General features: G+C 46.6%; 1 protein-coding gene across 3 annotated transcripts in view; it reads right to left on the bottom strand.

Annotated features, from left to right (window-relative positions):
• Window positions 1-22,510, bottom strand: part of sh2b3 (SH2B adaptor protein 3) — a 32,923-nt gene that overhangs the window by 8,649 nt on the left and 1,764 nt on the right. For 2 of the 3 annotated variants that reach the window (XM_076271010.1, XM_076271009.1), the window contains 3 exons: window positions 16,022-17,146; window positions 523-624; window positions 40-134 (listed from right to left, as the gene is read on the bottom strand). In XM_076271010.1, the coding sequence (XP_076127125.1) occupies window positions 40-134; window positions 523-624; window positions 16,022-17,119 (1,295 nt within the window). In that variant the 5' untranslated portion in view covers window positions 17,120-17,146. Of the gene's footprint in view, window positions 1-39; window positions 135-522; window positions 625-16,021; window positions 17,147-19,580; window positions 19,773-22,510 lie in introns of those variants that run through there. The other variant, XM_076271008.1, reaches the window with a different exon arrangement.

Genomic DNA, 22,510 nt, shown 5'->3' on the forward strand with positions numbered 1-22,510 from the left:
AGCAGTAGTAGACAGTATAGATGGAGTGGGTGGACTCACCTGTTGTTGATACATTCTTTCAGTTCTGTAGTCCAGGAGCTGACCTGCTGGTCATTTTCTGTCTCGAATATGAGACTGCCTGGATAGTGATTAACCTACGGGAACAAGCACAAACCTACTGTCTTTAACAGTGTGGCAGAGAGGAAGAGCTCAAGATCCAACACACACACACACACACACACACACACACACACACATACACACACACACACACGGCTAATGGATGAAAATGACTACCGGATGAGATGAGTGTCACTTGAGGTCAGAGAGCCATTCATTCTTAAAACAAAACAAAAAATGAAGCTAAAAATAGACATGGAAATATTCTGAGGAATTGGAAAAAGAAAACCAGGCTCTCCAAGTTGCTGCTGCTGCTCCGAGGCCAAGAGGGAGAGGAGGAGAAATGACTTCTGTTCAACGGAGGGGGGTGGGGGGACTAGCGTAGCGTCCACGAGCGGATTTGTGGCTTCTCTGCCGTCTCACCTTTAAAACAAACGTGTTGATATTGTCAGGCATCTCCAGACGATTGCAGCGCCGAACCTCCAGGATATCTGAGCAACGGGCTGTCAGCTTGGGACTCGAGCCCTGGAACAGACAGACAGATGGACAGAGATAAAACATACAGCCGTGCACACAGGCAGACGGACAGACGGACACATTGGCAGACAAGATGTACAGACAGAGAGAATATGAGAGAGAGAGAGAGAGAGAGAGAGAGAGAGAGAGAGAGAGAGAGAGAGAGAGAGAGAGAGATAGAAACCAGACAGCAACCAACAACACTAAAAACCTACTTTTAACAGTATGACAGAAAAAAAGAAATATCAAGTTTTAACACCCCCCCAACACACGCACAAACACACACACTCATTGAATTACTGTAGCAGTGATTTTTAACAAAAAAATCTTTAACAGACAGTAAGTTCCTTGAATTTCACCCTGGGGATCAACAAAGTATCTATCTATCTAAGTTCAGTGTTCTCTCCGTGTGGCTGTACTGTACTAAAGCGCCTCGGCCAGCTCGCCCACACACTGGGGCCAGGACACTTTCCTTTATTATATTTACACATGCAGGTTACAACATGGAGTCTTTTTGCTTCCTTTTGTGTATGTGTGTGTTTGTACGCATGCATGTGTGTATGTGTGTGTGTGTGTGTGTGTGTGTGTGTCTGTGCATGTGTGTGTCTCTCCTCCTCATGATGACTCACACACTCTTTTCAATCCTCTTCCTGGCGAACAGCCGCCCTCGACGCCCGGACGAACTGGCTCTGCCACGGCAGGCCTGATCACCAGCAAAGCAAACAGGGGGGGGGGGGGGACCTAATAAATGGGCCAAGATCAAACGCGGGCCCATCACTCCCCCACACAGTCAGTCAAAGGGGTGGGGTGGGAGTCACGCGGGGGTGATTCACTCTCCCGTCTCCTGACGGGACACAGACGTCGGTTCCCAGGCCGCGTCGCCGCTCTCCGACTGGCCCCAGACCTCAGGGGCTGTCTGCACATCTGTCAGCTTCTCCGAGCAATTAGCCTAATTTCAGCCTTCCAACGTTCCACCTCTCTTCCTGTATGTGACACGTACGTGTGTGGGTGTGTGGATATGTGTGCGTGCGTGTGGGTATGTGTGCGTGTATAATAGATGTGTGTGATATGTATAGTAGTCCATGCATGACATGTGTACGTGTCACATGTGTGGGTGTACGTGTGAGAGATCGAGAAACTGAAAGGGAGAAAGGAAAGAAAGAAAGGAAGGAAAGAAAGAAAGAAAGATGGAGAAGAGGAGGTGGGGAGGGGGGTTGCGTGGAGAGGAAGTGTCCTGGCCAGCTGTTGACTCATCGGGGTTCTGAAGGTTTTGGACATGAGCTGGACTTGGTGAAGCACACAGCGCTTTTCCCTCTCTCTCTCTCTCTCGCTGACTGTCTCTCTTTGTCAGAGGCTGTCTGTGGGGATTAGACAGAGCTTGTCTCCATCTGGACATAAAGCGAGAGCGGAGTCTGACCTGGTGCTCAAGCCCTTCACCTCCGCCTACACACACACACACACACACACACACACACACACACACACACGCACACACACACACACACACACACACGCACACACACACACACACACGAGCGCACGCACACACACACGCACGCACACACACACACACAGAGTGAAGGAATCTCTCTGTCACACATACACACTATAAAAACAAACAGAGACAACACACACACACACACATGAAGGACAAAGAACTCATACACACACACACACACACACACACACACACACTCTTTCTCACAAGGACATAGGAAGCACAGGGTGGGGGTAAGACGACTGAGAAGTGGGAGAAAACTCAGGAGAGGGAGAGGGAGCTATTGGGAGGGGGGGGGCATGAAGATGGACAGACAGAGAGACAGGAAGGGAGCGAGGGAGCGAGGGAGGAAGGGAGGAAGGGAGCGAGGGAGGAAGGGAGCGAGGGAGCGAGGGAGGAAGGGAGGAAGAGAGGAAGGGAGCGAGGGAGGAAGGGAGCGAGGGAGCGAGGGAGGAAGGGAGTGAGGGAGCGAGGGAGGAAGGGAGCGTAATGGATTCCTGGAAGTTGAACGAGCTGAAAAGTAACTCTGACAATCCCTCTGACTAGAGGAATATCTGTTTGCATCAGCCAACTTCTCATCAGTCTGTGTGTGTGTGTGTGTGTGTGTGTGTGTGTGTGTGTGTGTGTGTGTGTGTGTGTGTGTGTGTGTGTGTGTACATGCGCATGACTACTTAGCGTCGATAGACTCTGTAGTCATTTCTCTGTATCTGAGAATCTAATGCTACAAAGCCGCAAATCAGACACAACGGCAGGGTCTCGCATGTGCATACTGTACATGTCATGTTTGTGTCAGACGCAGGCCCAGCGCAGCACACAGATGTTTTGTTTCTTTGCTTCTGCTCTCGCCAGTCGCCCACGCCCACGACCTTCCCGAAGCGTCGGGAGTATTTCAGTCAGCGCAGTGGAACGTGTGTCACACGGGGGGGTTGGGGGGGGTTCCCCTTGTCGCCGTGTCCGATTGAGGACTCGACTTCTCTCCCAGGGCCCCGGGGTGGGTCTCGCTCTCACACAAATCAGAAAGTGCCGCATTTCCTCCGACTGCCCTGGACGCAGTCATCCACAGCCAACGGGCCAAACTTAGAAGGCCGCCACACAGCACAGCAGCCAGGTCATCCAGGCAACTCGAGAGCAAAAGAAAAACAACAACCCCCCTGAAGATTGAACACCAGCCCAACGCAGCAGCGAGGCGAACATAAACGCCCCCGACGTCAGCCCAACACAGCAGTCGACTTCCAACTCCACCACTGCAGCTCAAAATAACAGCATAGCCTGGAATGCCCGGGCCCCAGCCCGACCCCCCCCCCCCCAAAATGATAGCTTCAACTCAAAAATCATAGCTTCCGCAACACAACAGCACACAGTCTGAAGACCGGCACACGTGAACTCCAAGCAAAGAAGCACAAAACACAAGAGCTCATAGGCTTAGTTAAAGTAACAGTACTTCATTCAGTATAATGGCTATGTATCGGTTAGCTATATAGCTTGGCCCGTCTTCAAAGCAACAGCAACACTTTTTGAGGTATTGTTTCACAGGTTACTAGTTACTAGTCTTCAACTTAATTTTGATGGCCTTAATTTTGGAATGCATAAAATCTTCATAACATCGGCAATTACATTGGCATTAGAAAGTCTGTTAGCAAGACACCAACACGTTAGCAAGCTTTTATCAGTGCCAAATGCGCTGGTATTGGTGTTTTCAAACGTTTGCATTGATTGCATGCCTTTTGAAGTAGTTAGCTGACTGGTTTAGCTCTAGAGCCTGGAGCCTTAGCCTGAAAGGCCTTCTGAGGGAGTTCAATCGAGGAGCCTGCTGTCTAAACACCTCTGAGGAGGCATGGCAGCCAGGGCCCACATGGGTCAACTCAGGCAGCCCTAGAGAGAGAGAGAGAGAGGGAGAGAGAGAGAGAGAGAGAGGGAGAGAGGGAGTGGGTTTGAGACGGCCATCAGCCTAACTGGCACGCAGGGAGGGCACCACGCCCAGAACCTGACAACATCATCATGACTGAAAATCTCCTCGAAGGAGGAGGAAACGCAACAAGAGTAAATATCCAAACTGCCGCTCTTTCGCTAACTTACTCGTTTGCTCACTCAGTTCCCTCTCTTTCGTTGGCCCCCCTCGACAGAGGCCCCCAGCAGGAGGGAGAGAGAGAGAGGGGGGGTGGGGCATCTAAATTAAAGGACCAAAATTCCAATGAGTCAGTGTCATAGACACAAGACCTTGTCAGGACATCATTACAGGAAACAAGGAGAAACACACACACACACACACACACACACACACACACACACACACACACACACACACACACACACACACGCACACACACACACACACACGGTCCGCATCTGCATCTTGTGACCGGAATATTTACCTCTTCTGTACGCAATGCGCCTGGCTTGTTTGTCAATCTGCGGCCAATTTGTTTAGCGTGTGCATGCTCCACTCCACTCCCACTTCCTCCTTCATGTGTTGTATTCAGCCCGGCAACTCAAGAAAGCAACTGACCAGGCTCTAGGTCATACATGGGCAACATACGGCCCGCGGGCCACATCCGGCCCGTGGGCTTTCCCTGACCGGCCCGCGTAAGGTCCGTGAAAGAACAAATAGTCAAGAGCCTAGCATAGAGATAATGCACGTAAATCAATATCGTTGCTTTTATTTTGAAAGCGACTGCTATTTGTACGCCCATACATTTGTGCGTGGATGCATACGATGTAAACACCCTCACTGAATTGTGCTGCTGAATAGAATTTATGCTTCTGCGTCGACACAATGCAGTTGCCTTTAAGTCGGTGTAAACCTTTCAAAGTTTTATGTCTGCGTCGCTCACCACCGCAAAGGTTGTCAGAACGAACTCCTGCTGTTTGTTGGCGATACGAAGTGTTAATTTCAAAACGTTACTGGCAGATAGATAGTTTACATTCGGATAACCCCGTCATTGTAACCAAAATATGTCTGAGTTTATTTGCAAAGCTTATGTTAGCGAACTAGTATGATGCTACTACCCACAGGTTGCTTAAAGCAGCCGGCTCAACACACAGGGCGAGTTGACCAATCACAGTTTTGTGCAGAAAGTTAAAGCAAAAACATAGCCTACATTTTTAAAATAGTTTTCTTTGTGCATGTTGACTAACTAATGACAGCCTAGCCTACTATTGTCTGCTCCACATTTTCATAGTCTAATTCTGCATAGAGTTAATTTAATGATGGTAATGATTTAATGATGAAATATTTTGATGAAATGGTGGCACAGGCCTATGGTTGTACTGACTCCTTCACATTTTCATGGCCTAGCCTAATTATATAGATATTGTAGTACCTTTTTATATCAGTCTTTGAAAACTGAAAAAAAAAATGTCAATGTCAAAAAATCATTTTCGAGAATGAGGATTAAATACTGGACATAGATTAAATAGCCTATTGCTGTTTTTCCTTTGTCTCCCTCACATTTTCATCTGTTCTTACGAGTAGTAAACAAAACCATATGATTTACTTGTAATGTAGTACAAGAACAGAATAGAATTGGACAGAATTGAGTTCAGACTTGATTGTATTTTGGGTCCGGCCCTCGTCAACAGTCCCAGTTTGTCATGTGGCCCCTTGGGGAAATTAGTTGCCCACCCCTGCTCTAGGTAGAAGAGGACCAATATCCGGCCCTGTACGGCCTGCGAACCGGTGCCCAGTCATGAACACTTAAGATGATGACCCACAAATAAGAGGGCGCACAACTGGCCAGCTTTAGAGACTAATAAAGTGGGGTGTATTGAGATATTTGTACTGGATGAACTAAGTGGGGCCCACAGGATACTAACAGCTGTTCAGGGCTAGAGGAGGCGGGTAGATGAGTCCACAGAGGAGCTTGTCCACTCTCGGTCCACAACATCTGCAGCCAGAGGAGAGCTGGGTCTAACTTGCGGCCGATTCACACCAGAAATGCGGCGTGTGCGTGTTGGCTGCGTTACCCGTACGTTTTCATTTTGGCGCTCATGATAACAGGTTAGAGCATTCATATTGCCTCAAGCCACGCTGCAACTATCAGTGAGATAGAAAATAAAAGTGGCACCCATTTCTCACGCAAGAGCAAGTTAGTTGGAAGCGATCCTGTGAAAAAGATACAATGGAAGACAGGCAAGTTGCAGTTCCTCAGTAGCCCCGCATTTAACAAGGTTCCTGGTGTGAATACACCACAGCAGTGACTGTGCAAATACCATGGATCTGGTGAGAATGAGCCATTAGTTAGACTTACTCAGAATGAGAAGGAAAAAAAAACTCACCCAGGACACACCCAAATATTTCAGTTCATATACATCCTGTCCTGTGTATATTTACATACACATCTGAGAGAGCGAGAGAGAGAGAGGGGGAATGTGTGCTTCAATTCAGCATGTGCAAGTACATATTTGCATTTATTAGACCCACTCAAATTACTGATACAAATGATTCCCCTGATTTCATTTAGGTCTTTAAAAAGAAATATCCCTCCTTTCTTCATATCTCAGAGTGCTTGCATATTTGGTCTACTGAGCCTAGCTTCCAATAACCAATGGCCTCTATACCCAATGACTTCAGAGAACCTCAGAGGACATCAGCTGTATGGGGCAATGATTCTAGCTAATCCAAAAATAAAAAAATGTCCCTTTATATGAAGCCTCATCTAGAATGTAGACTGACAATTCTAAAAAGAACACTTTCTTGACAACGCACCCAGGACACACCCAAATATTTCAGTCCATATACATCCTGTGTGTATATTTACATACATATCTGAGTGTGTGTGTGTGTGTGTGCTTCAATTCAGCATATACAAGTACATATTTGCACATTTCTTTATCTGTGTGTCTGTGTGTCTGTGTGTGTGTGTGTGTGTGTGTGTGTGTGTGTGTATTTTTTCACTTAGTATGTGTGTTGCAAGAGAATGCTGCTTTCATTGACAAACGTCACCTCACACACAAACACACACAGACACACACAGACACACACACAGACACACACAGACACACACAGACACACACAGACACACACAGACACACACAGACACAGAGACACACACACAGAGACACACACACAGACACACACAGACACACACAGACACACACACACACAGAGACACAGACACAGAGACACACACACAGAGACACACCGCTCATTGAGACACACTGGCACAGCAAGCAGTAAATCACTCATTTCCCTTTTTGCGCAGAGTCAGAGCAGTTTTCGCCACACTCTCGTAAGTGTGTTTCGCCATTAGTCATAGCTACTTCACAGGAGACGACACAGTTCCACTGTTATCAATAACACAGTCGCATAAACACACCTCACCATTCAATTTCACAATGAAATTCTTTGAAATCTAAAAACCCTCTAAGTAACAGGTTCCTGGGTACCAACACATGAGTCACAGACACCTCATAGATAGTGATGATGAGTCACCGCTATCAGAACATGAGTCTCATCATCTCAACATCTCAAATTGCATAAGGTTTGACATGTCAGAGTAGCTACTGCAATCAGCTTTTGCATTCGTGGCTGAATGAGTTGTGGTCAGACCAAACTTAAACTTGCTGCAACACATGTAAGCATTTGGTAACCTTTGCTTGTGCAACTTATTTAGTTGCATCAGATTATATTACGCAAAGTCAATAAGGGCACAATCAACATATCTGAGGATATTAACTGAGAAAGCTGTGCTTTGCTTCTGGTACTATGTCCTTACACTTTAGTTATGAGTGCACAACACAGTCACAACAATGCTCATGTTGAATTGAAAAGTAGGCTGACTAATTAATTCATATCAAATGACTCGCATAACACTGATAAAGATTCTCCTGATTTCATTTAGGTATCTTTTTGATCTACTGATTCGATCTTGCAACAACCAATGGCCTCTATACCCACTTCTCACTTCAAAGATTTTTTGAAGGACCTCAGCTATATGTGACAATGATTCTTGCTATCTCGGACACAAAACATTTCCAAGAAACCTCACCAAAAATGTTGAGACCGACAATTTCAAAAAGAACGCAAAGCACTTCCTTCAAACCGCATGCAATAAACCATGGGGACAAACAAATGACCAGACAAGCACAAAGACGAAACAGTTGATAGATGCTTAGCAAGTGTTTTTTGGTGTTTTAAGCCCCCAACATTGTCTTCAAGGCAGCGCTGCCTGGAAGGCGCTAGGGTTAGGCATGGGCTAAGGTTAGGGTTAGAATTAGGTGCCTTTAAGTGGACGGTGGCAGCGCTTCCCACTGATCTATAAAGAACACTTTTATAGATCAGTGGCGCTGCCTGCAGGGGCGCCTTAATACCACCCGAGGCCCCTGGGCTATATGTTTTTTAAGCCCCGCCCCCCTAACCCTAACCCTAACCTTAACCCTAACCCTAACCCTAACCCTAACCCTAACCCTAACCCCCCCCCCACAACGCAAATATTAATTATTATTAAATGATACCCGGCCCGCGATCTGACCCGACACATATGCTTTTGGTTAATAACATGCAGTGTAGCCTATCATTATTCAGCCTATGTAAAACCTTTACATAAACAGGAACAGAAAGTCCTCGAATCACGTCTACCTACCCATGACATCGCTTATCAAAAAGGCTAGCCTACTGCACGAAAACAAGCGTTGAACTTTTACACTTGTTGAACACTGGCTGTAGGCTAAATTAAAAGATGGGTACAAATATGGACGTTTAAAAGCTTTTCAAAAGTGCATGTGTTTATCATGTCGGGGGTTCCCCAGGAGTTTTTTTTTTGAAATTCTGTCTACTTAACACACCAGTTTAACGCAGTTTGGGAGGGACAGAAATACTTTTAGCCTACAGAACAAGCTGGCTCATGTGACGTGAACATGGCTACCTTATGCATTATCACTACACTACATGGAGACATATCTCACGTTAACAATGGAGAAAACATAACATAGACTATAATATGTGCGAATGGGTTAGCACAAACTTAGCTGTTGGTGAACGGAAATGCAGATCACCAATTCATTTATTTGCGCCACAGCCCATGTTCTGCGTCCACTCCAATGAGACAAGTGAAATACATGTTTTTAAAGCCGTTTCATTTCCAGGCTATTTGCTACGATATTTACCTGCTATGCCTTCTGTTTTCATGGACAGTTACAGGAATCCACGTCATTCATTTATCGTTGCTTCAATCCTACCCACGTTATCTCCAGAGTTTGTATGATAAGTTTGTCAGTCAGTTTCAGCCTCTCCTCTAGCTCCTCTACACCCGTTGGGATTTATTACGTTTTGTTACATTTTGTTACAATTTAGAATTGGAGAAGACAAAGGGGGCCTCTGCATGGATGTACTTGTAGAGCAGTAAGATGTGCTCAATTATTTAGACTAGCTCCAGAGTAGGCTAATGACGCCACGAATACGGACACGCCGTTTATTATTATTGATTATCATTATTATTATTAGGAGGCCCCTCATTGGTCGAGGCCTCTGGGCTGAAGCCCAGGTAAGCCCCTGCATTAAGGCGCCAGTGGCTGCCTGGAAGACGACGTTAGGGGCTTAAAACACCATCACACCAGCAACCAAAGCACTCCAATCACCTGCCTGTATGTCACATAGGCCTAACACCAAATGAATTTCCCACATACTGTACATCAGAATTACAGGACATCTTTACTGTTTTTATCAGTTAAAGATTGTTAGATTATAGCAACTAACTTAGGGCTAGAATTTCAACAATTATTCAATTAATCAATTAGTTGTCAACTACAAAATAGAAATATACCTTGTTGCCAGTCTATCATTGAATAATTAGTTTGAGATTTTTTTTAAGAAAAGTAGTTAAAACATCTGAGTGGTTTCTTTCATTTATATATATTTTGTTTACTTAACTCCTCCATGAGCTTACACTGAATAATGGAGTGTTTAACGTCACAACATGATGACCTTATTTTGGGCTTTGATAAACAATGATCAACATTTTTCATCTGTGGTCTTCTCAAGCTCAATTCATGCCTAAAAGTAACCTATGAAACAATGACTACACTCAATTCAGCAAAAAAAAAAAAATGGTTCAATGCCACTACTCTGTTACCCAATTCCTGTGGCATACCCTTGACACAGAAAAACGTATGCCTCTAGTCTATTTTGTGTTGAAGACGGCTTTGATTTCAGTAGTTACTAATATATGTATGGAGTAGTATACTGACACGAACATCTGATAGACCCAGCAGCCACAGGTAGGATACTCAACTGACAGTGTTCTTTGCCATTTCTCAGAGGCAAGCTGCATTTCAATGAACTTGTTACGGTATACTATCTGCATACAATATCCTGTGTCGCTAGCATGGACAACTCTGGGCTGATTACACTTGCGTCTCTTTTCAGCAACTCTTGTAATGAGAGCGTGCTCACCTCTCAATATCACTCACCACTCATTCTAGGAACAGATGCTGACTGTTTAATACCACAATAAGCAAACAAAAAAAGAATAAGAAAAACCTGTGACTGTGTGCCATTGCGCAGCTTTAGCGCTCTCTTAGCTTTCACCCAGCATCAGATAGTGGCTGGCCAGGCTGGTGTGAAGGACTTTCGCATCTCTGTCATGGTTTTTTTTATAAACATGGCATTTTATATTTTTACCCTCCCCTCCCCTTGCCATCTCGCCGCGTGAAATAGTGAAATGTCAATCAGTCTGACCTTTCAGCCGTGCTCTCGAAAGCGTGACCGCAGTTTCACAGAACGTTGTGGGCCCGACGCTTACTGAGAAAATAAAAAGAGAAAAGAGGCAGGGGGAGGGGGGGGGGGGGACCATAAAAAGAGCAAAAAAAAAATATATACAGCTTCCTGTTTCTTCTGTCTCAGTAACTCTAAGCTTCAGGTCTCAGCTCTGTGTGTGTGTGTGTCTGTGTATGTGTACACAGTTCAGATGTTGCTGATGCAAAGCAAGTGGGGAGGCCATTCATGGAAGACGCAGGCATAGGGCAATTCACAGTAATCTAGCCAGCATCTTATCGGTTCTTAGTGGGACACAGCCAGTGCTAACCGCTTGCTGCATCACCACTGCATTAGACATCCTGGGATGCACAGAAGTAAGATTCATCCAAACTAAATGATGCCATTGCAAAGGACTCAGTACAGTTCATGTAGCAGTAGTGGAATTAGCTATGCAAATTCTGGGAGGCAAGAGTCTGTCTGCATGCACGTTTGCAAATGCAGACATCTTCTATAGTTAAATGACAAAAAAGGAAAAAGTGTCTGCTTGTACAAGGGTTTGACTGCCCTTCAACAGACAGACAGACACACACACACACACAGCTCTGCACTTTTTCGGCCTCTGCCCACGGCTCCTAAAACAACAGGCGCCCTCCAAATTCAAAAGGGCCGGCGATGCTGTGAAGATAACTAATCTCACAGGAGCTGCCAGCTTAGGAGGACCATGGTTGTGTGTGTGTGTGTGTGTGTGTGTGTGTGTTAGTGTGTGTGAATGAGTGAGTGAATGAGTGAGTGAGTAAGTGTAACTGTGTGAATGTGTGTGAGCGTGTGTAGCTTCACTGACACTGCAAACAGCATTGATACTCAGCCAGGTCGAGCGTGCATCCTGTTTACGGACTAGAGACGGTGAACCACAGCTCAGGCTGTCACCAAGAGAGGCAGAGGGAGAGGGAGGGAAACAGAGATAGATGGGGGAGAGAGAGAGAGAGAGAGAGAGAGAGAGAGAGAGAGAGAGAGAGAGAGAGAGATACAGAGAGAGCACAGGGGCTTTCCGTGGGTAGCTTAGCAAGGTCAGGTATGCTCGAATTGTGCATACAAACACGATCACCAGTGCCCACACACACAGCTCACAGGTAAAAGTAGGGGTATGCGCGCGCGCACGCACACGCGCGCACACACACACACACACACCACACACACACACACACACACACACACACACACTTAAAAAACACAATGATGAGCACAAGAATGCAACACATCACTGCATCACCAACTATGCATGATGCGGTTTAAACACAACAAAGAACAAAACATATAAATATCCATATAAAGCATACCATAAACACACACTCACACGCACATCTTTTTTACACCAGCTGAGCGACTATCACAGATATTTTGCGCAAGCTAGCGTACTGAACCACTTCAAACCTCTTTCAGATCCTACAGATGTGACGAGTGACTCTTGAGAAAAACTACACTAACCCAACAGAACTTGCTCTCTTTTTTTGGCTTTTGATGGACAAGACGAAAGCAACCACAAAGTGTCACTTTCCGTGTCATAATTGACAAGAATAATTTTCAGAAAGTTTCAGCTCTGAAGAATAGTTTAACACCTAAACAAAACTTTTAAGGCATAATGACTTATAGGTGAATTTACTCAGATCTGCATTTGACTAAACTTTTTTTTTTTTTCTATTTATGCACTCATTGAATAATTTTTCTAACTTTGCATGGCAATTATTCAAATATTACCTGCATACTGGAAAAACAAGGGAGGTGAGGGTATTGGATTTGTTTCTCCTCCTCAGTTAGGGCCAAAGTGTTTCACACAGCTCCAAACCGTCTCTGTGAGAGTGGGTGAGGACCGTGGAGCCAAATTGAATTTAGTTAATTGGAATTAAATTCCCTGGGTTCAAAGACACCAAACACATCCCTGCCTAAAATGAGAAGGAAGTTAATTTGGAATTTACAGGGTGCAGTTCTTTTGATTAGGTAATGCCATTTTCTGAACGTGTCAGAGAAACTGAAAGTAAACTAAATTATGAAAGTCTAGTGTTGAGGGCAAATCTGAACGTTTCACAATGTTAAACATGTTCAGAATTTAACTGCATAAGCCTATTATTTGCAGATGTCTTTTTTTTTATTATTATTAGTCTATTTTTTGCAGAACTGGTTTCAGTTCATCTCCTTGAAACACTCACTAATGATACTATATGAAGCACTGGGTAAAATAAATAGAGAGCATTTAGCCTATCTGTGCAATATACTTCACTGCTAGAACACCTGTGAGATAAAATATATTAAAGTGGGGGCAAAAATAGCTTGACCTCTCTGGAAAGCTCTATCAAACAGAATCTCACACAGCTGCCTCACAGCCCAGCAGAACCAGTCATTCAGAGAGCCTTTGAAGTCATTCAAAACGACTATGGTTTTGTACTCCAAAGCAAGAACTCGCTAGCAATCGACATCCTAGCCTTGCCCTAGAGGAACCTCAGTTTTCACATCCCAAGTTCAGCCAGCATTACATTATTTGGGCATTCTAATCCACATTTCTAACTGTTACAAGGCCACAGAAACATGAACTCAACAAACATTTTTTTCTTATTATTCCTTTACAGTGCTTCATCTATTTCTGCAAATATCTTGGGACCTGGTTTCAGGGAATCCAGCACTTTGCTGGGCAAAAAGGCAGCATGATAGTTGCTATTTGACTTAAATGAGGACGCTGAGGGCCTTGGACAGCCTGCGTACCAGCTTGGGCTATGGCCCAGTGTGAGTCTGTGCAAGCCTGCGGAGTGTGGCTGTAACGCAGAGCAGCTGGAAGGATGCGGTTTGGTAGAATTAGAAATATTTTCCATCACACTGGTGGCAATTATGGAACAGAAAATAGAATGCGCCCAGTCAAGGCTCAAAGAAACAGATGGGGGTGTGGGGGGGCAGGGAAGCTAGTCAGATCTTTTTGTGATAAAAAGGATGTATGGTGTGGTGGTAGGCTTTTCTTTCTGTTCTTTCTCTCTCTCTCTCTCCTCTCTTCTCTTTCTCTTCTTTCTCTCTCTCTCTCTCTCTCTCCTCTTCTCTTTCTCTTCTCTTCCTTTTTTCTCTCTGGCTCTTCTTATTTCGCTCTCTTTTCTTTCTCTCTCTCACTCCCTCTCTCTTCTCTCAATTTTGTCACACACACACACACAAAGTCAGAGACACAGGAAACCCTGAGGAAACATGGGCTATTAAGAATTGCATTAAAAGACAGAGTTGATAAAGACTGTACTGTCACGCCACATTTAAAGTCGAATTCCTGGCAAATTATTCTGGAGAAAGTAGAAGAAGAACTGAAACCCGTTTCAAAATCACCTTTCTGAAAGATGCACACACACCAAGTGTGACAATTTAATCGTGTTGGGGTACACTGAAGCCGCCCCAAGATACTGTCTGACCACATCCCCTAGTTTCGCAGAGGCACGGCAACTATGACGTCCGAACATAGCTCTGCCACTGCCCAGTGTGAACTTAATGTGCGCAGCTCGTGACGTTTTCCCAGTTTAAAAGGGGCACCGGTCTCTGAGGACAAGAGCCAGGCTGACAAGCTCAGACTCTCCAGCTTCACTTTGAAGAGACTGATGATAATAATTCCAGCGTTTCTGTGTAATCTGACTGCAGATAGGCCCAATCTAGGGCATTTATCTGCTGCTGCACACTGCACACACACTGCACACACATGCTTTTCTTTAAGTTAGGACTTCCCTGCAACAAGACTTTCTCACACTAGGAAATTATCAGCCAGCGTACAGCTTCCTCCTTCTGCAAAACAACAGCGACGCGAGGCTCCTATTCTATTTGAAGGGTCCGGCAGCATCCAAAGTTAGGTTTCTCAACATCTGCTAAAGCAGCTGCACCACAGGCAGTGCTGGGGGGGGGGGGGGGGGGGGGCTCACATGTGTGTGTGTGTGTGTGTATGTATGTATGTGTGTGAGTTAAAATTCATATTGCGACTGTGTGTGTGTGTTTTTGTGTGTTCGAACACAATCTTGTATTGCCCATCCACCCCCCCCCCCCCCCCCCGCCCCCTTCACCCCCCTCAGAAATCGGGGCCATACAGGACAAAAACACAGAGCACTCCACACATAATCCAGTTTCAATGCTTCTCTTCTTCTCGCTTTTTGCTTTGAACTGACAGAGGACAGTCCAAAACACACACACACACACAGTCGCAATATGAATTTCAATGTGAAACAGAATTGCAAATGAAAACTCAATAGCAATAGTGGTTAAGTGTGGTTTGCAAGTGAGTGCAAAGGAGATTGCAAGTGAGCAGCCTATGGGTTTGCGTGTGAGTATGTATGCATGTGTATGTGCCTGAATGTGTGTGTGTGTGTGTGTGTGTGTGTGTGTGTGTATGCGCGCACGCGCACACACACCATGCTCTCTCTACTGTACTGTAACCCTTCCTTTTAAGGTCTTTCCCTGTTGCTCTACGCCTCCCTGCCAAGATTCTTCAGCAGTGAATTGCAGCTTCAATAGCACTTTCTCCTGAGTGCGAAGGCCGCTCCATTGACCGCTTCAATGGACCAGGCAACACCGCCTAAAAACTTCCACACAACGTCCACACAACCAAGTAGAGACATCGACAGCAAAGAACGCGGTAAAAAACGACAAGAACACCACTTAAGCCCATGCCAACGCCTCATGGGAGGACATGAAAATAGTCTGATCAGCGAGAACAGATGGTTCTCTTCCGTTCCTGCTGTCCATGTTAAGCAAACTCACAGACAAGCCTAATCACCTGGCAGTAAAGGTTAACATGAATGCAAATAGCAGAGAGATCTATCAACACTCAACAAACAGTTTGTTTCTTTACTGAAACGTTGCTGCTGATTTAAATGTCAAACAATGTCAAACTAATTGCAGTGAAACAAAGTAGGACACTGAACCCATTCACAACTAGATGAAAAGTCCAGACCTCCGGAACGGCCAAACTGTATGTCTCAATGCACCCATGCTAAAAAAAAAAAAAAAAAAAAAAAATTGTCAAGCCAACCCGTGAGTTGGATCTGCAAATTTCATGGGTTCATTCTTGGCCCTTGGTACCTTCACAGCAAGTTTCATGAAAATCGTAATCCTAGTTTTAGCATGTCTTGCTTACAATCAGATGAACAGACAGACAAACCACACTGAAATCATAGTAGAAGGGAGAGTGGGGACAGGCCCCCGCTGCTTACCTTGGGAGGATCGTAGAGTTCCAGCTGGTATATCTCTGGAGCGGGGCGCTCGTTGGTCCTCCTCACCAGTAGGCGGCAGCGCTGCCAGCGCGGCTGCGAGTCTGAGATAGTGTCGTTCACCAGCAGGTACCTCAGCTGCCCCTCTTTGCACGTGCTCCTGACCTCAGCCCGCTTCCGCACGCTGGGCCCCCGCAGCTTGCTGGCCAGCCCCCACAGGAACGCCGTCGAGGTCGAGGTGTGCGTAGTCGCCACCGAGGGGGCCACTTGCGGCATGAGGTTGTGCGCGGCTGGAGGTGTCAGGGGGCAATCGGCGGACATCGGAGAGATGCCCACCGGTCTGTTCGAAGTGTCCCCCGAGCCCTCGGAGGAGGAGGAGGGGGCAGTGGCGGATTCGTCCGGGGCCGGCTGGGGCCGCTTTTTAAAGATCCGCCGCACGCTCTGGCGGAGCTGACTGGAAAAGTGCATGACGTCCGAGGCGGGGGCGTGGCGAGGAGGCGGGGCGTACCGTTCGGAGGCGGCCCGGCGCTCCGCCGACTCCTGGCCGAGGCTGTGCCTGCGCGGGGTGCGCGCCGCCGTGCTGCCCGTAGTGTCGGCCGGCGCGCAGGATCGCGTCAGCGGCTGCTCCAGCTGCAGCGCCACGCCCAGCGACTCCGGCTCCGGCTTGGGGCTCAGCACCGCCACCAGGCCGCCGCCCCCCGGCCCGACGCCGCCCATGCCCCCGGGGCGCCCCGCCTCCCGGTAGTCCAGCACGCCCGAGAAGGAGGTGATGCGGAGGCGGCCGGTCATGGCCGACAGGCGGGGCGACGGCGGCGGCAGCGGCAGAGGAGGGAGGGCCGGCGGCTCGGGACTTTGCGGCGGCGTGGGGCTCTGCTTGGCGACCTCGAGGCGGAAGTGCTGCTGGAAGGCATCGCTGAACTGCCGCGAGAAGCTGTCCGGCGGGACCACATCCTGCTCCGGGCACTCGCTGGCAAAGCGCCGGTAGTGCTTGGCGAGCTCCCGGGCCGTGGCGCTGGCATGCAACTCGCAGAACTCCCTCCAGCCACAGGTGTGCACAGCGGTCGTCGTCGGCAGTGTCTGATGGATAGTGTTACCATTCATTGCAGTAACCAGCACAGCTGAGGATCGCTGATAGAGGAGAAAGAGGAGGTCAGAACCACAGTCTTTTTTTTCCTCCTTTACAAACATGCTGGCCATTTCACAACAGAATGAAAACGTCTAAAAAAATGTCAACTAGGCTTTCACCCAAAGAGGAAGAGCACATCTGAACCATGATCTTTACGGGATAACTCCCTGAGAACTCAAATCAAGTTCAACTCCCTGAGAATACAACTCAAGTTGTATAAACTGTTGTTACCAGATGCTTATCATTGATTACATGAGCTAAATTACAAATAGCTTAAAAAGCATTCATCACTTGTCACTGCATAGCAGAAGAAAACTGCTTAGCTGGCTACTTAAGCATACTATAAGCATTATTATTATTATTATTATTCAGTTCCTCATTGAGACGGATGTCTCATCCGGCCACCTCCCAAGATACAGAACGACAAAGACCAGTCTTTATTGCTTTGGATACAAATTCACTATGACCAAAACATTTTTTGTTAAATATTTATTAAGCCTAAATATATTTAAACAGAAATGTTGGAATTTCTATTTTTGAGTGGATGTTGAGTGCTACTTTGATGGCTGGTTGCCTTTCTGGGGGTATGAAATGAGGTGTGAAACAAACATTGCTTTTTTTTTTTCAATGGTGAGGGAGCTCAAGTCAGAAGTCAGACTGAGAGTTGCTCCTGAGCACATTCAGTTACTGAAATCAAAGCTCCTCAGGGATGAGTAGCAGAGATATTTTTAGTCCTTCAGCAAAGCATGTTGCATGATAACACTACAGCCATTTTGGTACATTTGCAATAGACAATTAGGCCCAACATCAACAACATTGAAATGCTTTAAAACCAGACTGGATGAAGAGAACAACATCCCTAGAAAACATGTTGTCTCTACACTCTTCCTGGAGAGGAGGCCAGTGTTTCCTCTGATGCCTGTTAGTCAAAACGAGCAGGGGCTCAAACTATGAGGTCATTCCCTCCGCATCCCAACAGACACCTGCGCAAGGGAGAGACAAACATTCCTTTTGTAGCGAGCAGGGCACAGCACAGGCATGACTGGAACCAATCTGTTCTGCATTCATCTCGCCACATCCGCTTTCATCTGGAACTTGCCAGTAAAACACGCTTCCCAATTAAGAATTTCCAGACTGTCTGTTTGCATTTTAACACAGCTTGAAAATCCAGTAAAAAAATGGCTGCACTTTCGCGGAAGCCCTCGGTTATAACGGCCATGCAACACCCCCCCCCCCAATTCATCCTCCTGCATGACAGGGGAGCTTTTACTAAACTAGGCAGACGCACAAGCTTGCGACAGATCGCAAAAACCACAAAATTCTCGAGGGGGCAGGGTCTGTTGCATGCTGGGTATGTCTTACCCAGCATGCAACAGGGTGCTTGTTATCTTTGGAAGGGAAGTGGTAACCTAAATAAAAAGGGTAATCCATGTAACATTTGGCTTTGCAAAGTAGACTAGGGTTTGTTTGGCATGTGGGACCGAGTGGTCGACGCAATTGTGACCCACAACCTACGCTCCCCCCCTCCTCCCTGGCTGCGTAGCCTTGCCCCCCCCACTCCCTGGCTGCGTAGCCTCGCCCCCCCCCCCCCACTCCCTGGCTGCGTAGCCTTGCTCCAGTCCTATTCCCCCTGTTGTGCACGCGCCCGCTGCTGGCTGTCCTGCCCCCCTCTCTCTGGCCCCCTGGGTCACGGCTTCTATCAGCGCTGCCAGCCCGCCGATGACTCAGCAGGATCCAGCGCTGCTGAGGTCACTTCCTCCCCCCAGCTCCACTCGCTCCCACCGTGCCACATCGGGGCTTTTTTCAGCACATGGTGATGCCATCTTGCTCTGTGAGGTCGACTTGCACACTCGCCAACTCCATCGCCGCCGCCGCCGCCACCCCCAACCACCCCACACACACACACCCCTCGCCCTTAAAAGAAATCACCAAACGGTCACTGTCAGGTCACATTCACTGACTGCGGGGGACACTAAGGTGGCCGGTCCTGAAAACTAGCTTGTCAGACCTAGTTGACACGCACAGGAACACAGACACACAGACACGTCCCCATCACCAAGTCAGGCAGCGCATTATCTATACTGGTGGAACTCCTGTCAGGGTGGTCCTATTTATATCTCTGAAGGCGATATCTGCACACACACACACACACCACACCATGTTCCCTTGTCCTTCTGCATGATGAGTCACCCAATCGGAGACATTTGTGTGCCTCATTTTACTACAAACTAACAGCACACCAACAACCTTTGGACCACTATATCGTAATGAAGGTGTTCCGAAACATTAACAGTCAGTAGCCATTCAGCAGTGAGGCCTTGTTTAGTTCGCAATGAACCCTATACAACAAAAATAAATAAGATGCTAAACCTTCAAAGAGTTCAGAGAGTTTTGCTGCAAAGAATCCAGCAACAAGCATCAGCATTTTCAACTGACCTTGTGGTGCAGCTGGTTGGTGACTGACCCTCCATCTGCATGAGTGGGCATCGCGTTTGCACGGGCCCCTGACTCCCTATCTGTGAGGACGGACATCACAAACCACTCTCAAGGACTCGGCAAACAATACCAGCTTATTCACAGTCAACAACCTCTCCTCACTGATAGGCCTTGTGCCAGATCAACTGCCCGTGTGTGTGTGTGTGTGTGTGTGTGTGCACGTGTGTATGTGGGTGTGTGTGTGTGTGTGTGTGCACGTGTGTATGTGCATGTGTGTGTGTGTGTGTGCACGTGTGTATGTGCGTGTGTGTGTGTGTGTGTGCGCGTGTGTGTGTGTGTGTGTGCACGTGTGTATGTGCGTGTGTGTGTGTGTATGTGTGTCTGACGCACAATGCAGCCACAGACACAAACATCCCTGTCAGATGTCACTGTGCAGCTGATGCAATAAATCTGTTCGGAGTCAAAAATCTGTGACAACTCACTGTTCCTCTTCTTTCCCATGCCGTATCTGGCCGACTTGAAGCACCACAGAGAGTGCCTGCTATTAGTCATCCAACAGATTTGAGACAGCACATCTAAGGGCCTGATTCAATTCAGACTGCATTCTTGTGGTGCTCTCCAGGAATTCATAACGGCTTTGCTGTGAGAGTGTGTGGCACGCCTGTGCGTATGTGTGTGTGTGTGTGTGTGTGTGTGTGTGTGTGAGTGTGTGTGTGTGTGTAAATACACTGGTAGTACATGTATATATCAAGAACTTGTGAATGAGATAAAAATTAAAAAAAAATGTACAAAACTAACCTCTATTACTTTTCAACATTGCCATGTGTTGTATTTACCAAACTTGTCCGCCATCACTGATGAAAGAAAAACGGGAACAGACAGACCGCGTGAGCAGGGGCATAAAATTCATCCTGCCGCGAGGGGCTGAGAGAAGCAGTAGTGGGAAGAAGATAAACAGCGCAGCCCAAACCAGCCCTCTCACAGGCACTACCCTCAGAGACAGGAAGCCCTGCCCAGTGCCGGCAAACCAGCTCAAACTAACTCCAAACGGGACGAGGCCTTTTGGCCCATCGACTCTTAAAAAGACCACCTGACGGCCAGCTCAAATAGTGGAGTGAGTCAACCCAAATGAGGCACTTCACCACTGCGAGTTCACCGGAGACAACCAATTCTGAAAGAAGAAACAGGTCATAGACAAGAAGACCCAGCAAGTTATGGTCAAACTGAGAAGCTTTTTAGGGTCTAACTGTGAATTTTGCGGTGTGTTACTTCAGATGTGTGAAGAAGTTGGTGAAAGGAGCAAGAATGACAAAAACCATTGAGGGTTAAAGCTTAATACAGTTAGCACACACACACACACACACACACACACACACACACACAAAGACTCAACAGGTAGTCTAATAAAAGTTCCGCTATTGGTCACAGGTCCTGACAAAAGACAAGGGTGAAAAGATAGTGGAAATAAGATTGTATGGTAGTCAGAGCGACAAGACTTAAAACAACTTGTTTACCTTTCAACTAGAATGCAAATCAATAGAAATACTAAAGAACAAACAAAATGTGTTTGTTTTGAAATACATTAAAGTTAAAATATGGGCTACATTTCACATTTTAAAAACAAAAGAAACAAAGAAAAGTAAACATGGTAGGGGTCAAGACCTTACTGTGAACACCCTTGGTCAAAACTTAAATATGTTATAGGTCAAGACCTTACTGTGAACACCCTTGGGCAAAACTTAAATACCAGCGGCCTGTTTCCGCAATCTCCACTCATTCCACTCAGGCATTGTCCAGCCTTTGTTTATGTCCATTATTGTCCCAGAGTGGTCTCGTACATGGGCAGTCTCGCCACACAATGAGAGCGATTCTGTCTCGACTCCACTTAGGGAGTGAAAAAGGCTGAGTTTCCTGAGTTTTCAGCCAGAGGAAGGTGCAGACAGGAGAGTGGCCTGTGACTCTCAACACAAAGCAGAAAGCAACCCGTTTTATACTTCAGGTTCTACTGTCCACAAACACTAATCAAACACAAGGGACTGTACCCATTATTTCAACAAAAAGGACATGGGAATGTGTCATAGACATTAAAAAGCTGAGACCTCTTAAGGTAGACAGCTGAATAGCAGATAATCAATCAGAAGAGTTGTGCAATTAACAATAACATACCTTGTAGGCCCATGCACTCATCTACATTTTGTTAGGGTATAGGACAGTCTAAAACAAAGTATGGTGTGCACGCGAGTATGCATGTGTGTGTGTGTGTATGCATGTGTGTGTTTCTGTTGCTCTCTGCCAAGCCACTTCCTGTATGTGAGTGTACCACTGTTTCTGTCCTCTCTTCCTCTCCACAGAACGACACACAGACACACACACACACACACACACACACCTCTAGCATTAGTGTCAATTCTCCATCATTAAAGCTCTACTGAAATACAAGCTTTCTGAAGTTGTTCAAAGCCAGACAAAACAAAACAAAGAGCACACAAAGATAGGAATGAAGCAGACTGCCACGCTGACATCAGAGGCCTGTAATTTTCCCCAGGCCTGTTGGCACAGGCCCATGCTCACACGCATCTTCCCAGTGTCAGCTCATTCACAAAGAAAGACATTTTGTCATACCGAATGTCACAGCGCACACACACACACACACACACACACCTTACATAAGGGTCCCAGCACAGACTCCAATCTGGGTGCCTTGATGAAGCTGAATAAATACAGGAGAAATAGGAAAAAACATCCTACACTGTATTGGATGCTTTTTATGCCACCTAATGATCAACCCTGACAGGGAAGCATAGGACCCATTGCAGGGCAAGTGAAATAGTCTCCACCCAAAAAGACGGTATGGCTCAATGAAGCAAACCACGAATTCCTTCGAACACATCAGCACTTGTTCTAAATCCACATCACTGCTAAATTCCGCT

The sequence above is a fragment of the Alosa pseudoharengus genome, unplaced genomic scaffold (assembly GCF_046254945.1).
Source record: "Alosa pseudoharengus isolate Yale_2024_CS ecotype anadromous, Long Island Sound unplaced genomic scaffold, YU_APseudo_1.1 YU_APseudo_1.1_scf_6, whole genome shotgun sequence".
In the NCBI taxonomy this organism is placed as follows: domain Eukaryota; kingdom Metazoa; phylum Chordata; class Actinopteri; order Clupeiformes; family Clupeidae; genus Alosa; species Alosa pseudoharengus.